This window comes from Polypterus senegalus, chromosome 1 (assembly GCF_016835505.1).
Source record: "Polypterus senegalus isolate Bchr_013 chromosome 1, ASM1683550v1, whole genome shotgun sequence".
Taxonomy (NCBI): Eukaryota; Metazoa; Chordata; class Cladistia; order Polypteriformes; family Polypteridae; genus Polypterus; species Polypterus senegalus.
Window position 1 is genome coordinate 100,360,640 of NC_053154.1, and position 24,705 is coordinate 100,385,344.

The 24,705-nt window shown below is 36.3% G+C and overlaps 1 protein-coding gene across 28 annotated transcripts in view; it reads left to right on the plus strand.

Moving 5' to 3' along the window:
- The window catches only part of madd (MAP-kinase activating death domain), a 252,051-nt gene that overhangs the window by 95,154 nt on the left and 132,192 nt on the right, over positions 1 to 24,705 (plus strand). For 27 of the 28 annotated variants that reach the window (XM_039753998.1, XM_039753924.1, XM_039753975.1 and 24 more), the window contains exons 2-5: positions 10,575 to 10,741; positions 11,115 to 11,726; positions 18,262 to 18,565; positions 22,581 to 22,712. In XM_039753998.1, coding sequence (XP_039609932.1) covers positions 10,683 to 10,741; positions 11,115 to 11,726; positions 18,262 to 18,565; positions 22,581 to 22,712 — 1,107 coding nt within the window. In that variant the 5' untranslated portion in view covers positions 10,575 to 10,682. Of the gene's footprint in view, positions 1 to 794; positions 870 to 10,574; positions 10,742 to 11,114; positions 11,727 to 18,261; positions 18,566 to 22,580; positions 22,713 to 24,705 lie in introns of those variants that run through there. The other variant, XM_039753933.1, reaches the window with a different exon arrangement.

Genomic DNA, 24,705 nt, shown 5'->3' on the forward strand with positions numbered 1-24,705 from the left:
ACAAAGTAAAAGCCACATTTGAGGCTAAGCTTAGTTTAGTTAGCTTGCTGCAATATAAATGTAGTGGTCATTACAAGGTTAGAATTTGTTGTTTGCTCAACTTTTTATTTCACTTTTCAGTGTTTTCCATTTTACAAGTTTATTTCGTATTTATTTAATTTCTTACTGTTTCCAATTTTTAGTTCATGACTTTATATGAGCTAAGCTGTTGCCCCCATACACTAGGCTTATTTCAGTTTAGTATTGCTTTTAATCTAAACCCTTCAAAACCTTTGTAACATTACAAAATTCCAGATCAAAGTGTTAACATTAAAATCTGATTGAAGCTACCATTTTTACAGGATGTTCTGCAGGGTGGAATTACATTTATTTGCCAAATTTCCCATTATTCAGCTGTTACCTGTTTAAATTCAAAAGAATACAGTTTCCTGTAAAATTGTGTTTTCCAGTGACAATCAGCAAAGGCCAAGGTCAGTCACTTTGAAAATCAGGAATGTTTTACTTCTGGGTAATTATATGTAGCGTGTTTAAAACTAAGTGCTCCAGTGACCTAATAAAGCCCTTCATAACAAAAAACCACTACAAATACCGTGCACATAAAAGTACTCTCTTAGTTACATAGTACTTCTGATATATCTCTTTAACTGATGCCCATATTTTTTTAATAAAATTTTTCAGGTGAAGCCAGGTATCACAGCTAATAGTTATTATAAATGTGGTGGTGCACAAACACAAATCTTGTCTACCTTTTATTGTATTTTCCAGGTGAAAAATTGTTTCTGCCCAATGAAAGAAGTCTATCACATTGTTATTTCTGAATACCTTGAAAGTTTTTTACTAATTCGACACAAGTGAAGTTACATTACATGGTAAACTTCATTGAATTAACTTCTGTGAATGATAATGTGTGGGTTATGTTATCTATGTAATGCTTTCATACTCATGTTATGTATTGGAGAAATGGCCCATGTTTATTAAAAAAAAAAAACTCTCCACAAATATATGCTTTATTTGTAGGTGTTAGCAAAAGTTTTTTTTTTTAAAGAATTATCAAGATGACAAAAAGTACACCTATTTATTTTTAGTGGTAAGCTTAATTTGGTTTCTTCCTGGAACTACAGTATTTATACATCCAGATAAAGATGTCACAAGAACTAATATGTTGGGATCAAATTGATACCAAAATTCTAAAAATGTAACACAAGTAGCTCTTTTACAGTATTGGTAGAATTGGATGAAAGTTGCCACTTGTAATACATCAGTAAAAACTATATATAACAAGTAAAAAAATGTATGCAGGGCATAACTGTCAGGTGTGGGGACTAAGTGATTTCAAAGTTGGTGCATTTTACATTTTTAGTTACTTCAACAAACAGTTAATTACCACGTTTTTGTTGATTTAAGGATTTTTTTGTAACAATAAGTCCTATTCATATAACACATGATATTTCATATGTGTTAGTAGAAAAGATTAAATACACACTTTTTAACATCACTTCACAATGTCCTGTATTTTAAAACTTGACTCTGATATGCTTGTGGTATTCCAGTGGCTTTTATAGGCAATAGAGTGATGTAAAAGTAGAATCCATTAATGTACAGTAGTATTGTTAGTTGTGGGGGAAGGGTCTTTGACTGACAGTTGTTCAGACATCTTAAATTGTAACGCATAATCAATCAGAATCTGAGCAAAGGTTTGACTGTATTAACAAATTACATGTTTGATGAAGGACTCAAGGCTATGCTTGATTTGTAAATACTACTTAGTTTGAGTTGGAATCGTTGGTATATGCAGTTTTACAGTTTAAGCATCATGAGTTCAGTTACCATACCTGAAGGCTGTCTGCTATGGAAGGTATTTTCTGCAAAAATTAAAATGAAAATGCAGTTTCTCTTTTGCAATTTCATTTTCAGTCAGCATGCAAAAATGCTGATAAAATGAAAACGAAATAACCTCATTTGCAATTTCATTTTCAAAGTCTGCATGCTAGAATGCTGCAAAAATTTAAAAGCAAAATGCAAATAAACACTGGCGCCACCTGCTGCTCATTGAATTTTCAATTTCCACTTTGCATTTTCATTTTCAAGTTCTTAACATTATTTAACATGACAGAAATTAGCCTTTATTACATAATAGTTTACATTTATTTACACTGAAGTGGAAACAGGACGCTTTGTATTTTGGTAGTATTGTATTGTACCATTGGGCTCTCCGGTGGAATTGCTGGAGGGCCTTGAGGCTCAGATCCATAACCTGGAGTCCAGTTTGCAGCAGCAGTACAAGGTTGGAGACAGTTGAAAGGCTGACACCTGGGTAGCTCCACCAATCATGAGAAGCAGGGCCAGTGGTAAAAATGTGCAAGCAAAGGACAAAGCAGATTGTGGAGGCATTTTAAAGCAGCAATGAAGGGAGAGCCTAAAGCTGAGATTCTGACCTGGAACACTTTTTGCAGTGCCAGTTCAGCACAGAACCTGGTACATCTGCATCTTCATACCAGGAGGTTCGCCTGCTTGATTACAGCTGACCTATGTTGAATACAGCTGCTGCACTGAACAACAATACAGCACTTAACATCCTGGTTGTGCCACCTGCCAGTGCAGCACACAATGTCTCTGCTGTGCCATCAGACAACACAGCACTCCTAAACCCCGCAGATGTATCCTCAACAATGGCTGTATGACTAAAGCGGTAGGGAAAGACCACCCCCAGCCGTTTCAGTTGGTTTGTGCACTGTTGCAAGGAGTTGGAAGTGGCCATTGGGGACAGTGACTTTGAAGAGAGGGCTATGCAGTGGTACATCAATTAGGGATGAGTCACCAAAAGATTGAGCTGGCATTGTATCACCAATAGCAACAACGCCTATAAAAAGAGCAGCTCTGCATACTCGCACGGGCATTTCAAGCTAGTGCAGCAAAAGGCAAGCAGTCCTTTTAAGGATAGCAAGCCACCTCAAAGATGTAAATGCCATTGTGGTACACTGTGCTGCTGCTACACTATCATAATACAGAAATACACAGTGTCTAATTCAGTGTAAATAAATGTCAATTTTGACATATTTAAGGCTAATTTCTGTCATGTTAAAATATTGTAATTAAATAGTACATTAATTACTTCTGAACTAGAATTATGCATGGTCTTCGGATTTTGTGAGACGATTTTGCTGTGAAGCTTGCAGTATGGAGTTGAAAATATCAAAATCACGTGAATTAAACACAGTTAAAGTGAGAAGTATTCTATCGATCGGAGTGGCTGTACATCTAAAAAGGACAAAGAACCGTTGGAATTTGAGTTGCAAAACCCTGCCCATTGACCCCTGCTATTTGTATGTTGAGAATTTGAAAATCAAAATGCAAAGTGGAAATGGGTTTTACTTTTCATTTTTGAAGCTTTATTGCAGCTCAGGCTGAAAATGAAAATGCAAATGAGATTAGTTAATTTTCATTTTAATTTTTGCAGCATTTTTGCATGCAGACATTAAAAATTAATTTACAAAAGAGAGATTGCATTTTCGTTTTAAATTTGGCAGAAAATACCTCCCATAGTCTGCTACCTGTCTTGTGTTAGTTTTCTGAGCAGTGCTCTTCCAGTTTCAACATAGAGTACACTGACAATATTTCTTACGGTACCAGTGAGTAATTGTTATGCTGTTCTTGTGCCTCTCGAACTTTATACAAGGACCCCTTCCCGATTGAATGGCACTGTCGTTTGTCATTTTCTAACTTGTGTTTACAGGTCTGAGTAACAAGGGAAACCTTGTTGGATGTATTAGGAAACTCTAAACTGGCAGTGCTTGCAGCAGTTGTAACTAGTACAACTTTCAAGCAAAATTTAGTTTGTCTCCTCCGGCGATGAAATGCTCTGCTGCGTTTGTTAATACCAAAGTAATAAAATGTAGTTTTTCAGTGTTTCAAAGCACAAGACACATCTCCTTATTAATACGAGATGCAGTGTGTTAACAGAAGAGCTTAATCATAGATAATACTTAGCAAAATAGGCAAAACAGCACGTTTTATTGCTGAATATGAATATTCAATTGCTAATTTTTTGTTGTTTGGTTTTTGAAGGCAAACTAATGATCATGAGTTTAATCTCTAAAATGTGATGACCATAGTTAAAATGCTCCGGAAAATCCTTGGGTACCGCTTATCTGACTTTGTGTCGAATGAGCGGCCTTATTGTGAGGGAGTGTCAGTTACGTCACTACGGCCATGTGGCGTGTTTCCCCAAAGGTGATCCAGCTTGTAAGATCGTCATTGTTGGGGACCCGAGTGGCTGGACCAGGCCCAAATAACACCTGGCAGTGGCAGATAGAGGGTCATTTTTGGAGGGTGGGACTGGACCGCGTGACTGCCTGGGGAGTTGCCAACCTGGATCCTGAGCTGTTTTGTCATGTAGTGGATGCGGTAACGCACTATACCAATGCATGCTCCCTGACTTGACATGTTGCAACTTAAAATTGTTTGGAGGTGTAAAATACAGGACTGTGGGGTCGGAGACGATTTTGGTACCTGGAGTCGAAATCGGCAAAAATGTACTCCGACTCCTAATAAATTTAAATTGTAATGTAAAAAAAAATTTTGCAAGTTCAGATGTCTCATTTCACAAACAGTAGTCACAATTAAGTACTTCTCTGTTGTAAGAACAAAGCCCAGTGCATAGTTGTGTTACTACTAGTGTGAAGTTCAGCTGAGCTATTATACAACCAGACATTCACATATTGTATCTGGATTATGGTACATTACAATAAGTGCAGGAAAAGGAGCCATTTTGAATCAAACAACACACTGGAGAAGCACTTATTTGATGGTAAAGCGTTTGCTTGAACTAAAAGACTTTCTTGAAGAACTGGAAAATGAAAATATTTTATTAACTGAAAGCCTGTGGGCACAAGTAAAAGAACTGGAAAGTCTACTTTCTTACCCCTTTACTGTCACCATGAGCTTGCAATATGAAGATTTAACACCTGGTAAATTTTTCTTGGAATGGAAGAGCTTGATATATTGCCTGAACAAAAGTGGAGGGTTAATAGCTGATGGTATTGTGTCTTCAAAGAACAAAAGAGAGAGTCTGTTACTGGATAATCAAACCTTGTTAGCTGCTATTTATGTTAATCCAATAAACTGAATTTTGTTGAGCAGTGACCAGATTGCTAATGGAAAAAAGGCACTCTATGATGTAGCAGTTCACATGAAGGGATTACTACTACCTAAAACACCACCACTGGATGAAACTATGCGCACTGGTAACTCAGGATCATCCACTTCTTATGAAGAATTAGACTTTGATTCCTACTTGGACAAAATGGTAGTTTCAAAAGCAAACCGACATCACCTATGGGTGAAAGACAAATGTCCAAATAAAGCGATTCCAGCAGGACGTTTTTAAAGAATTAAAACAATTTGAAAAGTATGATCAATCGTCAAAACTGACTGTAGAAGCACACTGGTACAACTGAACCTTATTATACAGTTCCATTCATCAGGTAGGAGCCCAGTTCCTCCACGATACTGTATACTGAGACTGCAGTAGGACAGTTAGTGCCCTTCAGAATTGTAAGAGCTGTTACTAGTTTGATGCATCCTCCTGAGATGATGGTTAACTTATTTTTTAGGGTCTAGGATATTTGTTACAGCCTGAAAGAAATTTTTGTAGAGGTGTGAATATGATCAGCGAGGTACCTACTGATTCAAACCTGCTATTCCACCTGGTGTTTCCTGTCTCTAGGGTTCCTGGCAGGCTTCTTGAAGAAGGCAGACTTTACCCACTAGTGGTGCAGCCTTACTAAAGTATTTCTAGTGCTGCCACATCTTTCCCACTAATCTGATGACATGACACAAGCAGGTTGAATGTACACTCTTAGGCATAACCCCTTTTAAAACTTCCTGGTATGCTTTCAGATGGTATGATGCATTTTCTGTAACCACTGCTAAAATGTCATTAAGATTCAGCTGGTTGTTATGAAGGGACTGAAGTGCTGCCCTTGAAAAGGTGGAAAAGCTGCAGCTCTCCATAAAGATAAAATCTGCCAAAAAGTACTGGTCTTCAGTCCCTGTAATTTTAATTATGTAAATTATTTATAATGATTCTTAAACCTTAAATGTTTACAGATTAAAATGTGCATCATTACATCTGTAGCTTCATCTACTGCATATCTTAAAATAATCACAAACTAATCTGCAAGAAGCTAAATCCAGGAATTAAACAGAAAAAAAAGGAGAGACCCGCTTTGAAGGGCTTGTTGCATCTGAGGAGAAGCCTGTTCTTCTGCCCAGGTTTGTAGGTGCCGAGTTTGTAACAGAAAAGTCAAATGTGGACTTTGGTTTTTTTTTTGATATTTAGACTTCAGGCTTCACACATTATACACTCCATGTCTACAGTTTGTCAATTATTACTAAAACATGAAAAACGTTTCTGTTTTAATGATTAGTTTACAGAGTAGACATGGTACACACATGAAATGTATGTATTCCAAATGACGATGTATTATGTGCCCTCTACAACTCCAGACACTTCACTCCAAGCTAAACACTGAGCACTGAGAACCTTCTTTGCAAAATGAGCTGTGGCGGTGGGTGGGGGGATGGGATAGCAGGCTGCTTAATGCTTGTGTTGATTGACACATTTACAACACAAAGGACACTGAAGGAGAGGTGCAAAGGAATTTAAGGTCGGTCAGGATTGAGTTGTTTTGTAGGCTTTGGTAATTCTAGTTTTAATAAAGACAGGACACATCATTTTTTCTAGCAGTATGTCTGACTCGCATGACCACAAAGTCCTCCACAAACTGGAGTCTTGCATCTGACGATTTTGTTGTTTCCTCTATTGTTATCTGGAAAGTAACACTTTTTGATCTTAATTTCTCCTGGTTCTTGAGATGGGTTTTAGATTTGACATGGTTATTGCAAGTATTTTTTCTTGTCCAGTCTATGGTATGCTGACAAAACTTGCAGAAAAGTTATTCGTAAAAGTTGCTGGGATATTGTTGTGCCCTCAATTTTGCTGTTAAGCTCATGTTTCTTAGGTTTGTCGACGTAGTTAGGGTATGTGATACTGCTCGCTTCAACATTTCTGTCTTGTTCAGCTATCTAATTTGCGTGCCTTTAACGAGAAAACATACAAGAACTACATACACAAACGGATAGAGGAATGACTGAATTTCTACAAAGAATTGCGTTCACTTAAAAAACAACAAGCATTTTATATGGTTGCATGGAACTACCTCATCACTACATTGGAGAAATTTGGGTTTGGCCCGAACATTTGTGCATTGATCCTTTATACCAATCCAGAAGCTTCAGTTTGTATTAACCACATTAATTTGGAATACTTTAAACTAGAACATGGTACCAGACAAGGATACACCTTGTCGCCACTGCTTTTTGCAATTGCCATTGAGCCACTACCAATTCACTGTCGAAAAATACTTATGAGATAAAGGGGAGTATCATAGAAGGACTGGAACAGAAAGTTTCTCAATATGCAGATGATACGGTACTGCATATATCAGATCCACAAAATACTGTGCCTGCAGTCCTAACAGCACTAATAGAGTTTCAAAAGATTTCTGGTCTCAGAATCAATTTGAGTAAAAGTGTGCTCTTCCCAGTGAATTCTTAAGCATGCAATATTAGATTGGACACCTTCCCTTTTATCATCACAGATCAGGTTAAATATGTAGGGGTAAACATCACAAGTAAACATAAAGCTCTTTATCAACAAAATTTTGCTGTCTGGATGGAGAAAATTAAGTCAGACTTGCATAGATAGTCAACCCTTCATCTCATTTTAGCTGGAAGAATTAACATTGTTAAGATGAATATTCTTCCTAAGTTTCTCTTTTTATTTCAAAACATTCCAATATACATTAATATATCTTTTTTTAAGAAATTAGATTCAACCATAACCTCATTTATTTGGAATTCAAAAATCCACGTATCCAAAGGGGTGACCCTACAAAGACCTATGGCAGAAAGCAGCATGGCTCTACCTAACTTTTAATTTTATTACTGGGCATCAAATATACACGCTATAAAAACATGGACATGGACACAAATAGAAATAAAATCCTGCAGTACTTCTTTATATTCCTTACTTTGCACCCCAATTAATATAAGTTATCACCAATATACTAACAACACAATTGTTCTTCACTCACTCAGAATATCGAACCATTGTAGGAAGTATTTTATGATAGAGAAGCTTTTTATCGGTGGCACCTCTGTACAAGAACCACCTTTTTCCACCTTTTCAAGCCTGCACATTTTTTAATGTCTGGAAAACATTTGGGATTAAATCACTTAGAGATCTGTACATAGACAACGTCTTTGCATCTTAAGTACAATTACACTTAACTTTCCAGCAACACATTTCTTTCACTACATTCAAATTAAAACCTTTGTTAAACGGAACTTGCCCGATTTTTCTCACCTCCCACCTTACCTCTATGATGGAAAGAAATTTGATCAATCTTGAGGACTTAGACAGCATCTCTGTAATCTATAAAACCTTTTTACAGTCCTGGGATAAGGATCTCTCACTTAACATCTCAGAAAAGGAGTAGAAAGTAGCAATGCACATAATTCATTCGAGCTCCATATGTGCAAAGCATAGAATTATTCAACTCAAAATTATACATTGAATGCATCTCTCTCATTTAAAATTATCCAAACTGTTTCCAGGGCACATACAACTCTAAAGAGTTTGGACTCCACCAATCCACAGTCAGACAGATTGTGTACATATGGAGGAAATTCAAGACCATTGTTACCCTCCCCAGAAGTGGTCGACCAACAAGGATCACTCCAAGAACAAGGCGTATAATAGTTGGCGAGGTCACAAAGGACCCCAGGGTAACTTCTAAGTAACTGAAGGCCTCTCTCACATTGGGTAATGTTCATGTTCATTAGTCCACCATCAGGAGAACACTGAACAACAGTGGTGTGCATGGCAGGGATGCAAGGAGAAAGCCACTGCTCTCCAAAAAAAACATTGCTGCTTGTCTGCAGTTTGCTAAAGATCACGTGGACAAACCAGAAGGCTATTGGAAGAATGTTTTGCGGACGGATAAGACCAAAATAGAACTTTTTGGTTTAAATGAAAAGCGTTATGTTTGGAGAAAGGAAAACACTGCATTCCAGCATAAGAACCTTATCCCATCTGTGAAACATGGTGGTGGTAGTATCATGGTTTGGGCCTGTTTTGCTGCATCTGGGCCAGGACGGCTTGCCTTCATTGATGGAACAGTGAATTCTGAATTATATCAGAGAATTCTAAAGGAAAATGTCAGGACATCTGTCCATGAACTGAATCTCAAGAGAAGGTGGGTCATGCAGCAAGACAACAATCCTAAGCACACAAGTCGGTCTACCAAAGAATGGTTAAAGATGAATAAAGTTAATGTTTTGGAATGGCCAAGTCAAAGTCCTCACCTTAATCCAATCGAAATGTTGTGGAAGGACTGAAGCGAGCAGTTAATGTGAGTAAACCCACCAACATCCCAAAGTTGAAGCTGTTCAGTACGGAGGAATGGGCTAAAATTCCTCCAAGCCGGTGTGCAGGAATGATTAAAAGTTACCGGAAACGTTTAGTTGCAGTTATTGCTGCAAAGAGGGGTCACACCAGATACTGACAGCAAAAGTTCACATACTTTGCCACTCACAAATATGTAATATTCAATCATTTTCCTTAATAAATAAATGACCAAATATAATATTTTTGTCTCATTTGTTTAACTGGTTTCTCTTTATCTACTTCTAGGACTTGAGTGAAAATCTGATGATGTTTTAGGTCATATTTATGCAGAAATATAGAACATTCTAAAGGGTTCACAAACTTTCAAGCACAACTGTAGAACCATATTAATCAAATGCTACTGACTGCATTAATCAGAAACTCACGATAAGAATAGTGCATCTTTGAAGCAGGCAGCAAATGTACGGTACAGTATATTCAATATAAGCACTAGCAGCACAACGATGGTTGTAGAACACACATACATACAGTATATACACACACACATAGTAAATCAGTAAATCAAAAATAATAGCTCACTGTACATGGAGCTCCCTTAGTAAATTTAAATAAAGTGTCAATTTTTTTAAGTTTCTCATTAAAATGTCTTGGAATAGTTTCCTACCCTTTGCTATCTGAATTCTATCTCAGTGTAGCATTCTTCCACTAAAATAGTAGTATTTAAGGTAACAGTGGTTTGATTTCTCTGCAAACCATACAAAAATTGTATGAGTGAGAGTTGCTTAGGGTGGGATTTATTTATTTCTTGTATTTCTGGATTATTAACATATTTATATTAGCTGTGGCCTTAAAAAATGGACTATATCTTTGAGTATTATGTTAGTAATGTACTGCAGCTTCTAGGCTGTGCTAGGCTATTTTTTGTTTTCCATTGTAATTTGTTAGAACTTAGAAAATTTTATTGTGGCATATAAACCTGTACTTTTAAAATTTATAAACCTTAATACTTTTTTGCTGTATTTGTACATGTTTAGTTCATTGTATTCTGTTGTTTACTTTCTTTTTCTGTATTGTTTTACTTTGCTTTTTTATTCTTATACAGAATGGTGTAGTGACTTGAGGAAGTTTTTTTTTCTGCCAACGGAATGGCCCACTGACCCTTCAGTCTACTATGTTCTAAGACTGAAATGACCTAAACAAAATTTTTAAAATGCAAAAAAGAAAAGTCTGCCCACGCCTGCTAGACTACCTGGTTATTGTGGGTGCCAGGTGAGTAATGCTAGAAAAAAAAGTCATTTGTTGTTGTTCTGGTGAATCAGAGCTTCTTTATTTTTAATAGTGTATTTTATTTAAAGTATCATGTATTCCTTAAGAAATTATGTGGCACACAGTAATTAGCATATTATTGTTTAAACTTTAGATATTTTTGATGGAGTGGTTTCTATACTTTCATGTGTATTTGTTTTTTTGATGAACATTTTACCTAAATTATTAAGACTGAAAAGTAAGTAGTAATTGAATATTTCATTTGTATCTTACATGGATTTGAACTTGTAACCTTATATTATTTTCTTCAGGTACAGTATACTCCTCATGTTAGGTCTCTTGCTAAAGACTTTTTTTTTTGTCTCTCTTTTCACAGGCAGCCTAGTAGTGACAGTGTTGCTCAGACTCCAGAACTACTGCGACGCTACCCCCTTGAAGACCACTTGGACTTCCCTTTACCTCCAGATGTGGTCTTTTTTTGCCAGCCTGAAGGTTGCTTAAGTGTACGGCAGAAACGCATGAGTTTGCGGGATGACACCTCATTTGTATTTACACTTACAGAAAAGGACACTGGTGTAGTCCGCTATGGGATCTGTGTTAACTTTTATCGATCATTTCAGAAGCGTTCTTGCAAATCTGAGAAGGTTGATTGCCATCGTAATCGTGAAAAATCTAAATCTGCTTTCTCTGGCACTGGGGATTTGGGAGCTACACACGATGAGGCTGGCAGTGAGAGCTCTGAAAGTGGTTCTTCACTTCAGCCAGCCAGCTCTGACTCTACTCCAGATGTAAACAAATCACCAAGAAGCAAGCGCTGTGCCAAGCTTGTCCAACGGCACCGCAACAGCACCCTAACTTCACTATGCATCCTCAGTCACTACCCATTCTTCTCCACATTTCGGGAATGTCTGTATATCCTCAAGAGGCTGGTGGACTGCTGCAGTGAAAGACTTACAAAAAAAGTTGGCCTCTCTAAAGGAATGCAAAGGTATGAGGTCATGGATATTGAGTATCAAAAATAGACTTATGTTGAACATACATTGGCACAGTACCTTTTGAAACTGAATCAGATGGATGCTTTGTTAGCTTTCATTTATAATACATTATTGTGATATATCTGTTTGTAAAATCAATTAGCTGGTCGTTATGAATGAACTATATAACTAAATATTGCTAATTATTCAAAAGACAACCCTGATTGATTTTTTCTGGATTTTACCAAGTAGTGAACAGTACTTAGAAAGAGATTTTAAATTCAGATGTTAGTACCATGACATCTTACCACTCTTTGATGATCATAAAATACATAAATCAATCAATTAATTAAAGCAAATAAATTTGCCCAATACTGAAAAAATATCCAATAGTATTTCAAGAAGTACAGGTGTCTAAATGGATTTAGATGGGATATGTTGAAGTGTAATGAGGAAGCTCCAAAAGGATGGTCGTTAAATTTTGGACACTGACCTAATCATCTTTTTTAATAGAATGAATGAGTGAATGAGACTTCATAGATTGTCTTGTTCCTCTGTGAATTTTTGTTTACTTTTAAAGAATAAGTTTGATATTTTTGAAATCATTTTTTGGAGTTATTTCTTAAATTAATTTGCTTTTGAAACTTCAGTAAGCTCTACTTAAAATTATTACTTTGCCGAACATGTCTATTTTAAAGACCAGAACATTCTTGCATACTAATTTACAACTAAATTTATTTATATAACACATTTTTACAGAAATGATGTAGCTCAAAGTGCTTTACAAGATGCTAGAGTTGTTACATGAAGATAAAAACATTAAAATTAGTTAAGAATAATAATACATAAATAGTATATAAAAATGATGCATACTTAATATAAGACAGCTGCGAAATTAAGGGAAAGTCCTTAAATATGGATATATATTTTTTCAGTTTCTAAATGATCTAAATAAATAAATAAATAAACAAACCCTTTTTTTTTTTTATAAAGTTAAACTGGAGAAGAAAAAAGATCTGTAGGGTTTCCAGGCCAAAAGACTGTGTTACATAAATGTTCTTAAGTGTTTTTTGTTTTGTTTTGAGAATAGTGGCAGGTTGGGGTGTCCACTTTCATTCAAGCATTACAAATGGCTACACAGGACTTTGATCAGATGGTGGAAGTGGCTTAGAACACCACCACGAGTGAACTGGAAAAGAAAACAGAGCCTGAATTAATTTCTTGGCATCATGAAGTATTATAAGAGGTCTGCCTTTTACAGTGTTCCTTAAATGAAAAAATGTAGTCTTAGTTATATGGTTAATTTGTGATTTAAAGTTTAGGACAGAGTTCATGATCACATCTAAATTCTTTAATTCTGCATTACTTTTAATAAGGGATCAAGTTTATTTCTACTATCCTCATTATTTTCATTTTTACCAAGACCAAGATTTTTTTTTAATTACTTATTTATCTTTTGGAAAATACTACTTACCAATTCAGAAATACAAGTCAGATATTGGGTAAGAAAGCCCAGAGAATCGGGAGCTGTAGATAGGTAAAGCTGCATATCATCTGCATAGCTGTGGAAGTTCACCTTATGTTTTGAAATAATCTGCCTAAATGAGAGTATATAGATTGAAAATAAGAGCAGGCCCAGAATAGGTCCTTGTGGTATGTCATATACAATTTCACAGATCTAAGAACTACAATCTCTAAAACTAACAAAGAATTTTCAACCTGTTAAATATGACTGAAACCAATTTAAGACACTGCACAAGAGACTCATATAGAGACTAAGGCCATTTATTAAAGTACCATGGTCTATGGTGTCAAATGCTGTACTCAGGTATAGTAGAGCAAGAACAGATACGTGGTCTCAGTCTGCATTAACCTGTAAGTTATCTACTTTTTTAAACAGTGTAGTTTCTGTACTTTGATTTGTTCTAAAACCTGACTGAAACTATTGATAAATAGAACGCTTATTTAAATAGTCTTTTAATTGCTGAAAAACTTTGTCTAGAATTTTACTTAAAAAAGGCACATTGGAAATCGGTCTAAAGTTATCAAGTACCCAATATTACTTTTCTTAAGTAGGGGTTTAGCTGCTGCAGTCTTCAGGCAATCTGGAAGATCCCTGTATCTAAGAAGAAGTTCACTATGCTAAGTACATTATCATGTAGCACGGCCGAGATTTCCTTGAAAAATCATGTTGGGACTATGTCAAAGACACAAATGCAAGGTTTTAGTTAAGAAATTATTCAACGGAGTTCAGGAAAATCTATTTCAGTGAAGGAATTTAGTTCTGTAATAAGAGCATACTTTGGTTCAACAGTATTCATTTTGGAGGAATGTATTATATTATTCCTAATATAATTTATTTTGTGTTTAAAAATGTGGCAAAAGCGTAACAAGTTTTGCTAGAAGTTTTCAGGAGGCATTCTGTTGAATGAACTTGGAAATTACAGTTGAAAACTTCACATGTATTGGAAAATGTGTATTTACTTTTTAAAAAATATAACCTATTTTTCTGAGACTACACCACAATTAAAGACATCCATCTTCCCTCTTTTCTTAATTTAGTCTGTACATACATGTCAGCCTTTTTTTAAGAATTTGTCAAAGGCATAATATGCTAGAAGGCAGAGTAGGAAGATCGAGATAGTTCATGAGGAAGAAGGTTTAGATGTGGTCAGGGACAGAAATTGTTAAAAGCACCTGGCATCAGTTAGAAAACCAGTATGCATAACCCAGCATTGCAAGAATGGGAATAGATTTAAAAGGAGTAGAAACAAAGCCCTAGCACTAACTTGAATGGTCTACTTTCAATGAACATTAAGGAAAAACACTATTTGCAAGCTTTCTTTGTAGATCAGAAGTATTCCACCATGCCATTTTATATAGCATAAAAAGCATTCAGAAAACAAATTGGCATCATGGCTCTGTCTTCAAAAACAATGATTAAAAAAATAAATAAATAAAGTTTAAACTAAGATGAAACAGCCAGCAACACACCAATATCAGACAGTGATTTATGTCACTTTTCCTCCTTCTAAGACGTGTTTATTGCTAGTAAGCTTTATCAGTGGTTCGGTTGCAATTGTTTCTTGATAGAGATTTATAAACTGAGGTTTTAGTAAAATTAAATTTTTTCTGGTTTAGACAAACAAATTTTGCCTTGGCCAGGGGATACCCTTTGAACTTTTCACATTTACAAAGGGCACCAAAAAGTTACAAACTTTTCAGCCTTTTGCTGTTTGGTTACAGGACGACACCATTTATGTTACTGAGAGGAGCAGTTTTCTAGGTGAAATCAGCCATGAAGGTCTGGACAAGAGGCAGTTTTCTAGCTAATATCAGCCATGAAGTTTTCATCTTCTGAAATTAAACGAAGAAGCTATATCAGTTGAAAGGACCCAATGACCAGATGGTTAGTTTAAGTTGCAATATTGCTTACAGCTAATACCTGACATTTCTCTTTAAGTGCTACAAGCCTTTCAAAACATCAGGACATTTTGATTAGAGTCAGTGTACTGATTTTTGTCAGCAACTGTTGCACTTCGCTTAGTACTGATGCCTCATAATTCCCATCTAATTTGTATAAGCCATAGCTTTAAAGGTTACTGAAACTATAGACATTCCATTTTTTGGTGTGTTTGCGTATAATGTATACAACATAAGAAGCAGTTGCTGCAGTTATATTTGTCTGTCTGTCTCCAGTAAACCACTTATCTCACTGTGGCTTTATTTTATTCAATTTTGGTTTACTTATTTTTGAAGGACATATTTTGGGAAAGCTCAATTTTCTTTGCTGTACCTTGAATAAAGTGTGCTGTGCACATTTTTTTTAAATTTCAAATTCTCCCACTGAAAAGAACTGGAAATTTGTGGACTTGTCTGTCTTTAAACAGAGAAAAAAGATTTCTGTGTTAATTCAGTTATGGATTAGTTTACCGTTTCAAATCTACCTTGAGTTAGGTCACTTTAATTTATATCTTTTGTATATTTTCGTTTTTATTAGTCCATCAGCAGCTTATAATGGTAAAGCAGATTCCCAATACAAATTCTGTCAGAGGTGCATGCATGCAAACCACTTGTACACCAGCTCATTTCTCCTGCTGCTTGAGTTAATTTTACCTTAAAAAATTAAAAGTAATTTAATGCATCATGGAAGCTTAATGCAGTAAATAGAAAGGAAACAAATATGTACTCAGTATTGCCATTACATTAAAATCAATCTCACAGCTGCATTATCTGCACATTACAATAATTCAGTATTTCTCTGACACTATAATTTATTGACAAAGCTCCAGACCTGTGGAGATTTCAACTCTCTGTTCTGTATTTGTTTCAAAAATATATAAGAAATTTAAAGTACACTTAGTCATAAGACCCTCCTTAACCAACATAGATCAATAAGACATCAGTCAGTGCCGTTTTTCTTCACTTGAATTAAAATCTGCTGCAGTGAAAACTATTGAGCCTATTTGGGCTATATTTTTTAAGTACATGAAATTGTATAGTACTTTTATGAATCATGTAGTCTACTAATGCATGAAATTGCATTCTGTTTTTGCTGTTTATTTTGAATGTGATTCATTGTTAACAAACTTATTTCAAAAAAATTTGATTACTGCTTTTTTGAAGAATTTATTAATAAAACACGGAGTGCAACAAATTTTACGTCAGTTAACTAAGTACTTGAATACTTTCATTTTCTAACTTAAAGGCAATATTACGTCAAATAGATACTGACATTTTTTGTGTGGATTATTTGCCATAATCTGCTTTACAGTGATTCCAATTGTCCATGCACTATCCATTACAAAAATTGTTGTTGAACAAAAGACTGCATATTCTTCTGTGATGAAAACTGTACTCAGCTTTGTTTTGTAGTTTTAAATGTGCTTGTGAAACATACTTGCTTCACATTTCTCCTGGTGTCCCATAGGCCACAGTTGTAAGTTAAAGGGAGAAATACCTCTTTTTTAATTTATAAATAGAGCTTCTCTTAAAGGCAAATTAATATACAGTATCATACGATTTTTGAAATGACAAATTTATCCCTTCAAACCCCACTCACCAATGTTCATTTTACTGCAGAGTTTAAAATGTTCTCTTACCGGGGTCTACACATTTGTATTCTGTAAAATCTGCACTTTTTATATTTTGCTCATTCTAATTCAAGACAGATTTACACTTGATGCAGAGATGATCTTTGGCCAGTCAGAATAGGTGTGAAAAAATGTAGGATGCAAGTGTATTGAGATTTCCAAATTCAGTATAAATCAGTCATTGAGTACACACAGAGGCCGGTATGATTAATTTTCATTTGACAGTGGTATATTTGCATGTTTCACATAAATCTTTTTCTTCTCTGTAACATTATGAAAACTAATCTGTTTTTATTAGAATCTTTGCAGCAGTACTACTTTAGTAGTTAAGCATATCTGAGAGTAAAGGAACGGTTTAAATTGCTTAAATGTGTTGCTTCTTACTTAAAAAAAAAAAAAAATCTTATAAAAATCCAATAGTATTCAGTATACTTTGTATTGTAGCATGTACAGCGTACAGAGCAATGGCTGTTGCATCTCTATATAAACCTAAATCTTTATATATAATGTGTTTATATTTAAATCTTTATATATAAATCTATTTATATATGTATATATTGTGACAGATAGGGGGTGCTGTCGTCCCCTTGAACCCTCAGACCAGACACCAGATAAAAGTCCAAATACTTGTTTTATTCTGACAAATAAGTGCACAAAGCACCCTCAACTCCACAATACTCATATATCAATAACAAATCCACAATAATAAACAATCCTCCACTCTCCCAGACGCGTTGCCACCCTTCCGACTCGGCTCAACCCTGGGATCTCCCACAGTCCTTTATATAGTCCGTGACCCGGAAGTCCTTCTGAATCCTCATTCCATGTGACTTCATAGCACTTCCGGGTCAGATCAAAACTCTTCTTTTCATGCCGGAAGTACGTCATTTCTTGTGCCGCTGTGATTAAGATGTACTTCCGGGTTAGAGGTAAAATAGAGGTCTCCGAGCCTCCCTGCAGTGTCCAATGGCGACCCCAACGTTATCCAGCAGGGCTGTACAGAAAAACTCCAATGTCCATGATGCCCTGCTGGGATTCAGGGCATTTCCATGTCGCAGGGATGACTCCCTCTGATGGCCTGGGGGTATTGGCCGGGATGAATGTCCAGCCATAGTCCACACTAATATATATATATATATATATATATATATATATATATATATATATATATATATATATACATAGTGCCAAATTCTTTGTATGAAGTGATGTCTAGCTGGGAGTTGGTGGATTAGGTGAGGAAGCTGCCCCATTTGTCTCTGTCTTACAGGCTTTGTTCATAGCTACCTATTGCTCTCTAATAGGAAAAGCATTTTCTGAAGAATAGATGAATAGTTCTCCAGACTCTTATTTTTCTTGAAATAAATGTAGGTGTTCATGTTTATTCTTTACTTAATGCATTATTTGTCATAATATTTTTTTTCTGTTCTCTGGTTTTTCAAAAAATGTTTTGTAGGGATACAATGTGGCGAGTGTTTACAGGTGCCCTGTCCCTTGAAGAAAAGAACAGTCTGTTGCTGCAGGATCTGCGAGAAATTGAGTCTTGGGTATACCGCTTGCTCCGATCTCCAGTCCCTATTTGTGGCCAAAAGCGTGTTGATGTAGAAGTGCTGCCTCATGAACTACAACCTGCTCTGACATTCGCCCTCCCTGACCCATCCCGCTTCTCTCTAGTGGATTTTCCTTTACATCTCCCTCTTGAGCTGCTGGGAGTTGATGCCTGCTTGCAGGTGCTCACATGCATCTTGCTTGAGCACAAGGTGAGTTAATTCCTGTCTAATTATAGCAAGGAGCAGAATATAATGGAACTGCACCAACACCCTAGGATGTGTGAGGTGAACATTGGCTAACAGTTGTCATATATATATATATATATATATATATATATATATATATATATATATATATATATGGCTATTGAGATTTGTGCTATTTTTAAGTACATTAGAAAATTCAAGTTCAGTTTATCTGAAAGCATGATATCTAAGACCTCATTCATATGTTAAAATAGCCTCCCAACTCTTTGTCAAGTGTACATCTTCAAGTGTGATATGAAGTCCATAGCAACACACAGTTTTTTTTTTTGTATTTTTAAATAATCACAAGTCCTGGAGCATCTGTGCTCTGAACAGGTGCAGATGTATGTGTGAGCATGCAAAAATCACACCAAGGTTGATTGGGGTGCTTGGCAGATCGTGTATTCACGTGCAAATGCAAATGTGTCAGTCAGGTGTTTCATTCACACCTCAGAGCAGGAGGTGGACAGCACCTGCACCCAACTGGCATCATAAAGGGAGCCTGCACAGTAGAGAGAAAAGAAAAAGGGAATCACAAGAAGGAATGAAGTTTATGGAAAAAAGAGAGAGTGGAAAGATCTAGGAGGGGCCCGTGCAATGGAATGGAAGCAGTCAGGAAGACAGCTCCTGTAGTAGAACATGGCCAGTGTCTAAGATGCAGGGTTCGCTCTTGCTGAGAGATTTTGGGTTCCCATATAATGCCAAAGAGTGGAAGTTGGAATAGCGCGTCTTGAGGCTGTGCCCTGCCAAGAGCCTAGAACTCACAGGGGACACAAGCTGCATTAAGATTGACTGTGCGTGTTGGTGGATGTCTCCTCTGGCTGCTGAGATCCTGTCTGGGATAAGCGGAGGAGACATTAGTTTTTAGAAAGGAAGCACTGGAGCTCATGGAATTTATAAAGGACAGGTGCTGCCTGGGATTTTAACCTCATTTTTATGAAACATATTTATTGTACATTTTTAACCTCCCCTTGGCACATTTTTATGGATTATTTATTGAGTGGACTGTAGTTTTGGGACACAGTTTGTTGTTTTACATAAAAAGGCCTATAACACTTTTTGTACCAGTTCCTTGCTTAAATGTGTGTACCCTCATTTGTCCTGCTTATCCTTGGATATGTTATCGACGGTTCCAGGTTCAAGATTATCTCGGACACAACTAAAACTCTTTGTCTAGTGTACATCTCCAAGTCATTGCTGATCAACCTGTCTTATGTTTCCCTTGGGGATTCAGGTCCAGAACATGATGTCAGACTAATTTGCTTGATTTTTTTCACCAAAACTTTTGTTTTTAAATTTTCTGTGTCTGATGGTTCTGCAAAACCTGTCTGAGGCAGAGGTTGTAAACTTTCAGCTTGTTTTCGAGGCTGTTAGGGTGGTGTCCAGTCTTTGATCCATATAACAGTTGTGACAGAGAGGGGGCGCTATCGCTCTCTTGAACCCTCGGACAGTACGACAGACACCAGGTAAAAGTCCAACAAGTTGACTTTTTATTAATAAATAGTGCACAAAACACCCTCCTCTCCACAATATTCATAAATTACACAATACTCGATAACAATAAACCAATCCTCCACACACAGACGCGTTGCCACCCTTCCACCCAGCTCAGGTCGCCGTCTGGGGATTTCCCAGTCCTTTATATTCCCTGACCCGGAAGTGTTTCGATCCTTCAGTTCATGTGTTTCGATCCTTCAGTTCATGTGACCTCCTATCACTTCCGGGTCAGATAAAAAGTCCTGTTCTTCATCCCAGAAGATCGTCATTCCCTCTGTCGCCTTGACTAAGACGTATTTCCAGGTTATAGGTGAATCCACAGTCTCTGTGTCTTCCTGCAGCGTCCCCTGGAGGTCCCCATGGTATCCAGCAGGGCTGTGATGAAAAACTCCACTGTCCATGATGCCCTGTTGGAACTCGGGTCACCTCTGTGTTGCATGCAGGGCTCCACCTGGCGGCCTGGGGTTATTGGCTGGGATGAAAGGCCGGCCATATCCCACACGGTAAAGACTTAATATTAGAATTACAGTTCTTTTAGTTTCTTATGTTTATTGAGATTCTCACTTCTCTGTATAGGCTTCGGGATAGCAAAGGCATGTTGCACTATTTTGATCCAGTGTTGCCCCGGTATGTGAAACAGCTATCATTCCCCATAACCTATCCATCTGTACTAATGGGTGATTCTTATGTGATATTTATTTGAAGGCACTTTTTAGGTTTTAGTGCTGTGATTCTCTGGCTCTGTTAACTTGGCAACACTATATAGCCTCTCTGTCTTGGTCTGCATGTGTTCATGTGAGTGTGACAACAAGCAGATGTCATCTGCAACATCCAAATCCCCATTCTGAATGATGGTAAATTAAGTTTCTCAACACTGATCCTGGGATGTCTTCATTGTCCAGCTAGTCACCAGCAGTTACAAAGGTATCTCCACTTAAAGCCTACGGTGAGGCTCTGTTTCCTACTTGTTCCTAAGGATGATAGTACATTTTTGTTGTTGCATTAATGTTCTGAATTTAAAAGTGTTCAGTTCTGGGTGCATTTATGAGGTAGTCTTCTTTACAAAATGGATCTTAATTTTAAACTTTCCTGTCAATTAGTCACGGTCTGATCCTACATCTGCACCCCTAAGACTTCTGACATCCTTCAAAGTATTTCTTCATTATCTTGAGATCAGGTGTCAATTTGTTTTCTGTGGACTGGCCAGGAGACACCCAGATCATGTTTTGCACTACAGTGTGTGTGGAAACTATGCCTCCAATGACCAGATTATTTTATTGACAGAAGTCTGCCAACTAGTCATTCTCTTTCATTGGTCCTAGATTTTACTTTTCCAAATAGAGTTTTCTGTTGGGTTTGTCACCACCTGCCTGGGCACAGAAATTAGAAATGATATCCTTCTTTTGTACTTGGACAAAGAATGCTTCCTTGACCTTCCAATCTGTCACATCAGTGGTTGGATCTTTATCCACCAAGCTTCTGATATTCCAAATTGTCAATATGAGTCCTACTCTGTTCTTGTGTTTGTTGATTTCACAGGATGGACCAGAGTACAGCAAGAGCCATCTTTATTTTATAGGCTGTGCAAAGTACTATGCTTAGACCCATTATTTCAACATTGCACTCAGTCTTTTCTGTGCAACCAATTTCCCTGACTTGTATAATGTTCCATATGCCAGTCTTTGCAACAGTTTTGGTTAGAGAAGATTATTTTGAATTTAAGTACAGTAAGTACTTTTTGTTCTTCACATTCCTAGCTTGGAACTGAAAAGTTCTTTTTTTAAATTGCTCAAAAGAAATTTATCAAACAACTTGGATACATAAAACATTTTTATTTACCAGAAGTTTAAAAAATGCATACATTTTGTTTTAGTTTCATTTTTCCAAGACTGTAATTTTTCATTTGTCCGAGACTGTAATTTTTAAATTTAATAATTTACTTTGTGCATGTTTTGTTTGTGCTTCTTTTTTCATCCATGATTGATAAATTGCACTCTTTTATTTGCCTCCTAAAAATGTTTTTCTTAGTCTGTTTGGAATGAGGGATTATGTTTTGACAATATTATTAGCGTTGTTCAACATCCCACCCACTTTTTATCTTTGTAGAAAAGTTTAAAAGCATTACCATGGTAATTGTGAGAGATGTTATTTCTGTATATGCTGGCTTCAGGGTAGTTTCCAAGTCTTTATTATGGGCAAGAGTCTGTTTTAATTATTTTTTCAAAGGTCAGTGAAAAGATGTTACTTTTTGTTTTTTTCCAGTAAATAACGTATCATTTGATGAAAGGTCAAGCAAAGCTTATTGAAAAATATGCATTAATTGAATAACAACTCAACGTTAAACTTTGTCTTGTGTTATTAAAGGAAAAGCTGTGCAGCTGGTTTTACAGCCCGCATTATTTTTTTAAGCTCTGCATTGTTTCAACTTTACTGTAGCAGTGTATCAATTGTTACATCTAACAACTGTGTGTTTGTCTTGCAGGTGGTTCTGCAGTCTCGGGATTACAATGCCCTTTCAATGAGTGTCATGGCATTTGTGGCAATGATTTATCCTCTGGAGTACATGTTCCCTGTAATTCCCCTACTTCCAACTTGTATGGCTTCTGCAGAACAGGTATCATGGTGTAGTTTAATTCATTTTCTCTCTGTTCTTTTGCTTGATTATCCTAGTGTTATGTGAGACATGAAGCTGTGTCTGTGGATTTAAACATATGTATGCTTTATTTGTGATTTATATATGGCCCAACTTTATACTTTCTGAATACTTTTGACCATTTAAGCATATCATGCATGGCATAAACAGGATAGAGGGATCTCTGATCATCATCTCCCTTCCTTCAGGCCATGTTCCTTGTTTTAATTGCAAATTTTTAACTCTGTTCTTAATGCATTGCTTTTTGAATGTTACAATCTCTTTGGGCTGACATCATTGGCCTGTCTAGGGTGTTGCAAGGCAAGAACATAAGTTTCAAGCAAAAAAAAAAGTTTTTACCCAACAAACAAGATTAAAATCGAAAATACTTTAACTGTACATGGTTTATGCGTTCCTGCCCACATTGTCAAGGTTAATGGTGGCAGCAAGTCATTAAGATTAATGCCAGAGATGATACACAATGTCCAGCAATTCTCTGAGTATGCAGATAATAAAAATGAAAAAAAAAAATTGCTTCCAAGTTGAGCTGGACAATATAGCCAAAATATGAATGCAATAAGTGTTACTGTATTGATCAATCTCGATATTTATCTCAATTTTGAACTTCACATTACTTTAAGAGTATCTATCTTAACACTAGAGATTGAATAAACAAGATGTTTATTATAGTTTAAAGTATAATTTATTATTAGCAAATAACACACACAAGAAAACTAAATACATACAAAATTTCCTTCAAGAATGCACAAAACAATAAAAACACAGTCCTCACAATCTAAAGCTGAAATTTAAGCCACGTAAATAAAAACAGTTTGCCTAAACTGGGTTGAAAAACTTCTCTTTTCAAAAACTCTTTCAATAAAGTTGGCCTAATCATTGTATCTGATGCAGTTAAACACTTCTGAAATAAGTGCACAGCCTATCACATATAATTTACAGTAAACAATATGGAAATTTCGCCTCATTGTGTGGCTGTGTGTCATGTCTGATATATTTTAATCATACCATGTGGTGAACACAAATCTGCATTCTTTGAAGGTTTAGTAATTTTGCATTTATAAATTGGAATGAAGTCTGGCTCCCTGTCATCCCATACAGTAGAACTATTTGAGCACCAACATTGAATAATATAGACAAATTAACTTTGTCAATAGCATTTAGGGCTGTATCTATTAATGTATTTTTCTGATTTATTTTGTCAAAAAGTTTAAGTTAATTGCAAAGTAGGGCAGTGTGTTTAAAGTTCATGTTGTCACATCGTCATTTCAGGACATTTCCAATGTATAAGGCCACTGCCCGGGTGGTGAGTCAGGAAATGGATGGACAGTTGTGGATTACATATAATTAGCCACTTTACCCATTTTCCATGGAAAGTTTGGGATGTGTTATAGAAAAATAATTGTACTTCGTTCTGTTTCACTTTTTTCTTGTTAGTATATATTTTGGCTTTTCTTATCATGTGTGCAAACAACGTGCTGGGAAAAAAAGTGAAATGCAGGGGACATGATTTTTTTCAGCCTGGGGATCAGTGACCCACAGTATAAGCTGGCATTTCATAGTGCAAATGAGCAACTTCAGCAGCAACAACAAACACTCATTTCAGAGGCAGTGAGCAACCTAAAAGAGGAATATAAAGAGTGAGAAACGATGGGCACTCTGAGTCTAAGAGCACCACAGTGGCATGGCACCATTAATATATCTGTGCTTTTACCATTCAAACTGTTTGTGCGACACACTGTTTAGACTGCTTCTTCTAAGCTACGACACATTCCTGCTGCTTAATGAGAAGTGTAGTTCTGTCATTAGTAAAAAATTTTAAATGTGTTAAATACCATTCTTTCTTGCTGAAAGGCACAGTGGTCACTTAATGTTATAGTTTCACAATTATTTTTATGAAAGAAAACAAATTTAATTTTGCTCAAATTGCTGGCTTGAATGCTTTTTTGTGAGGCAT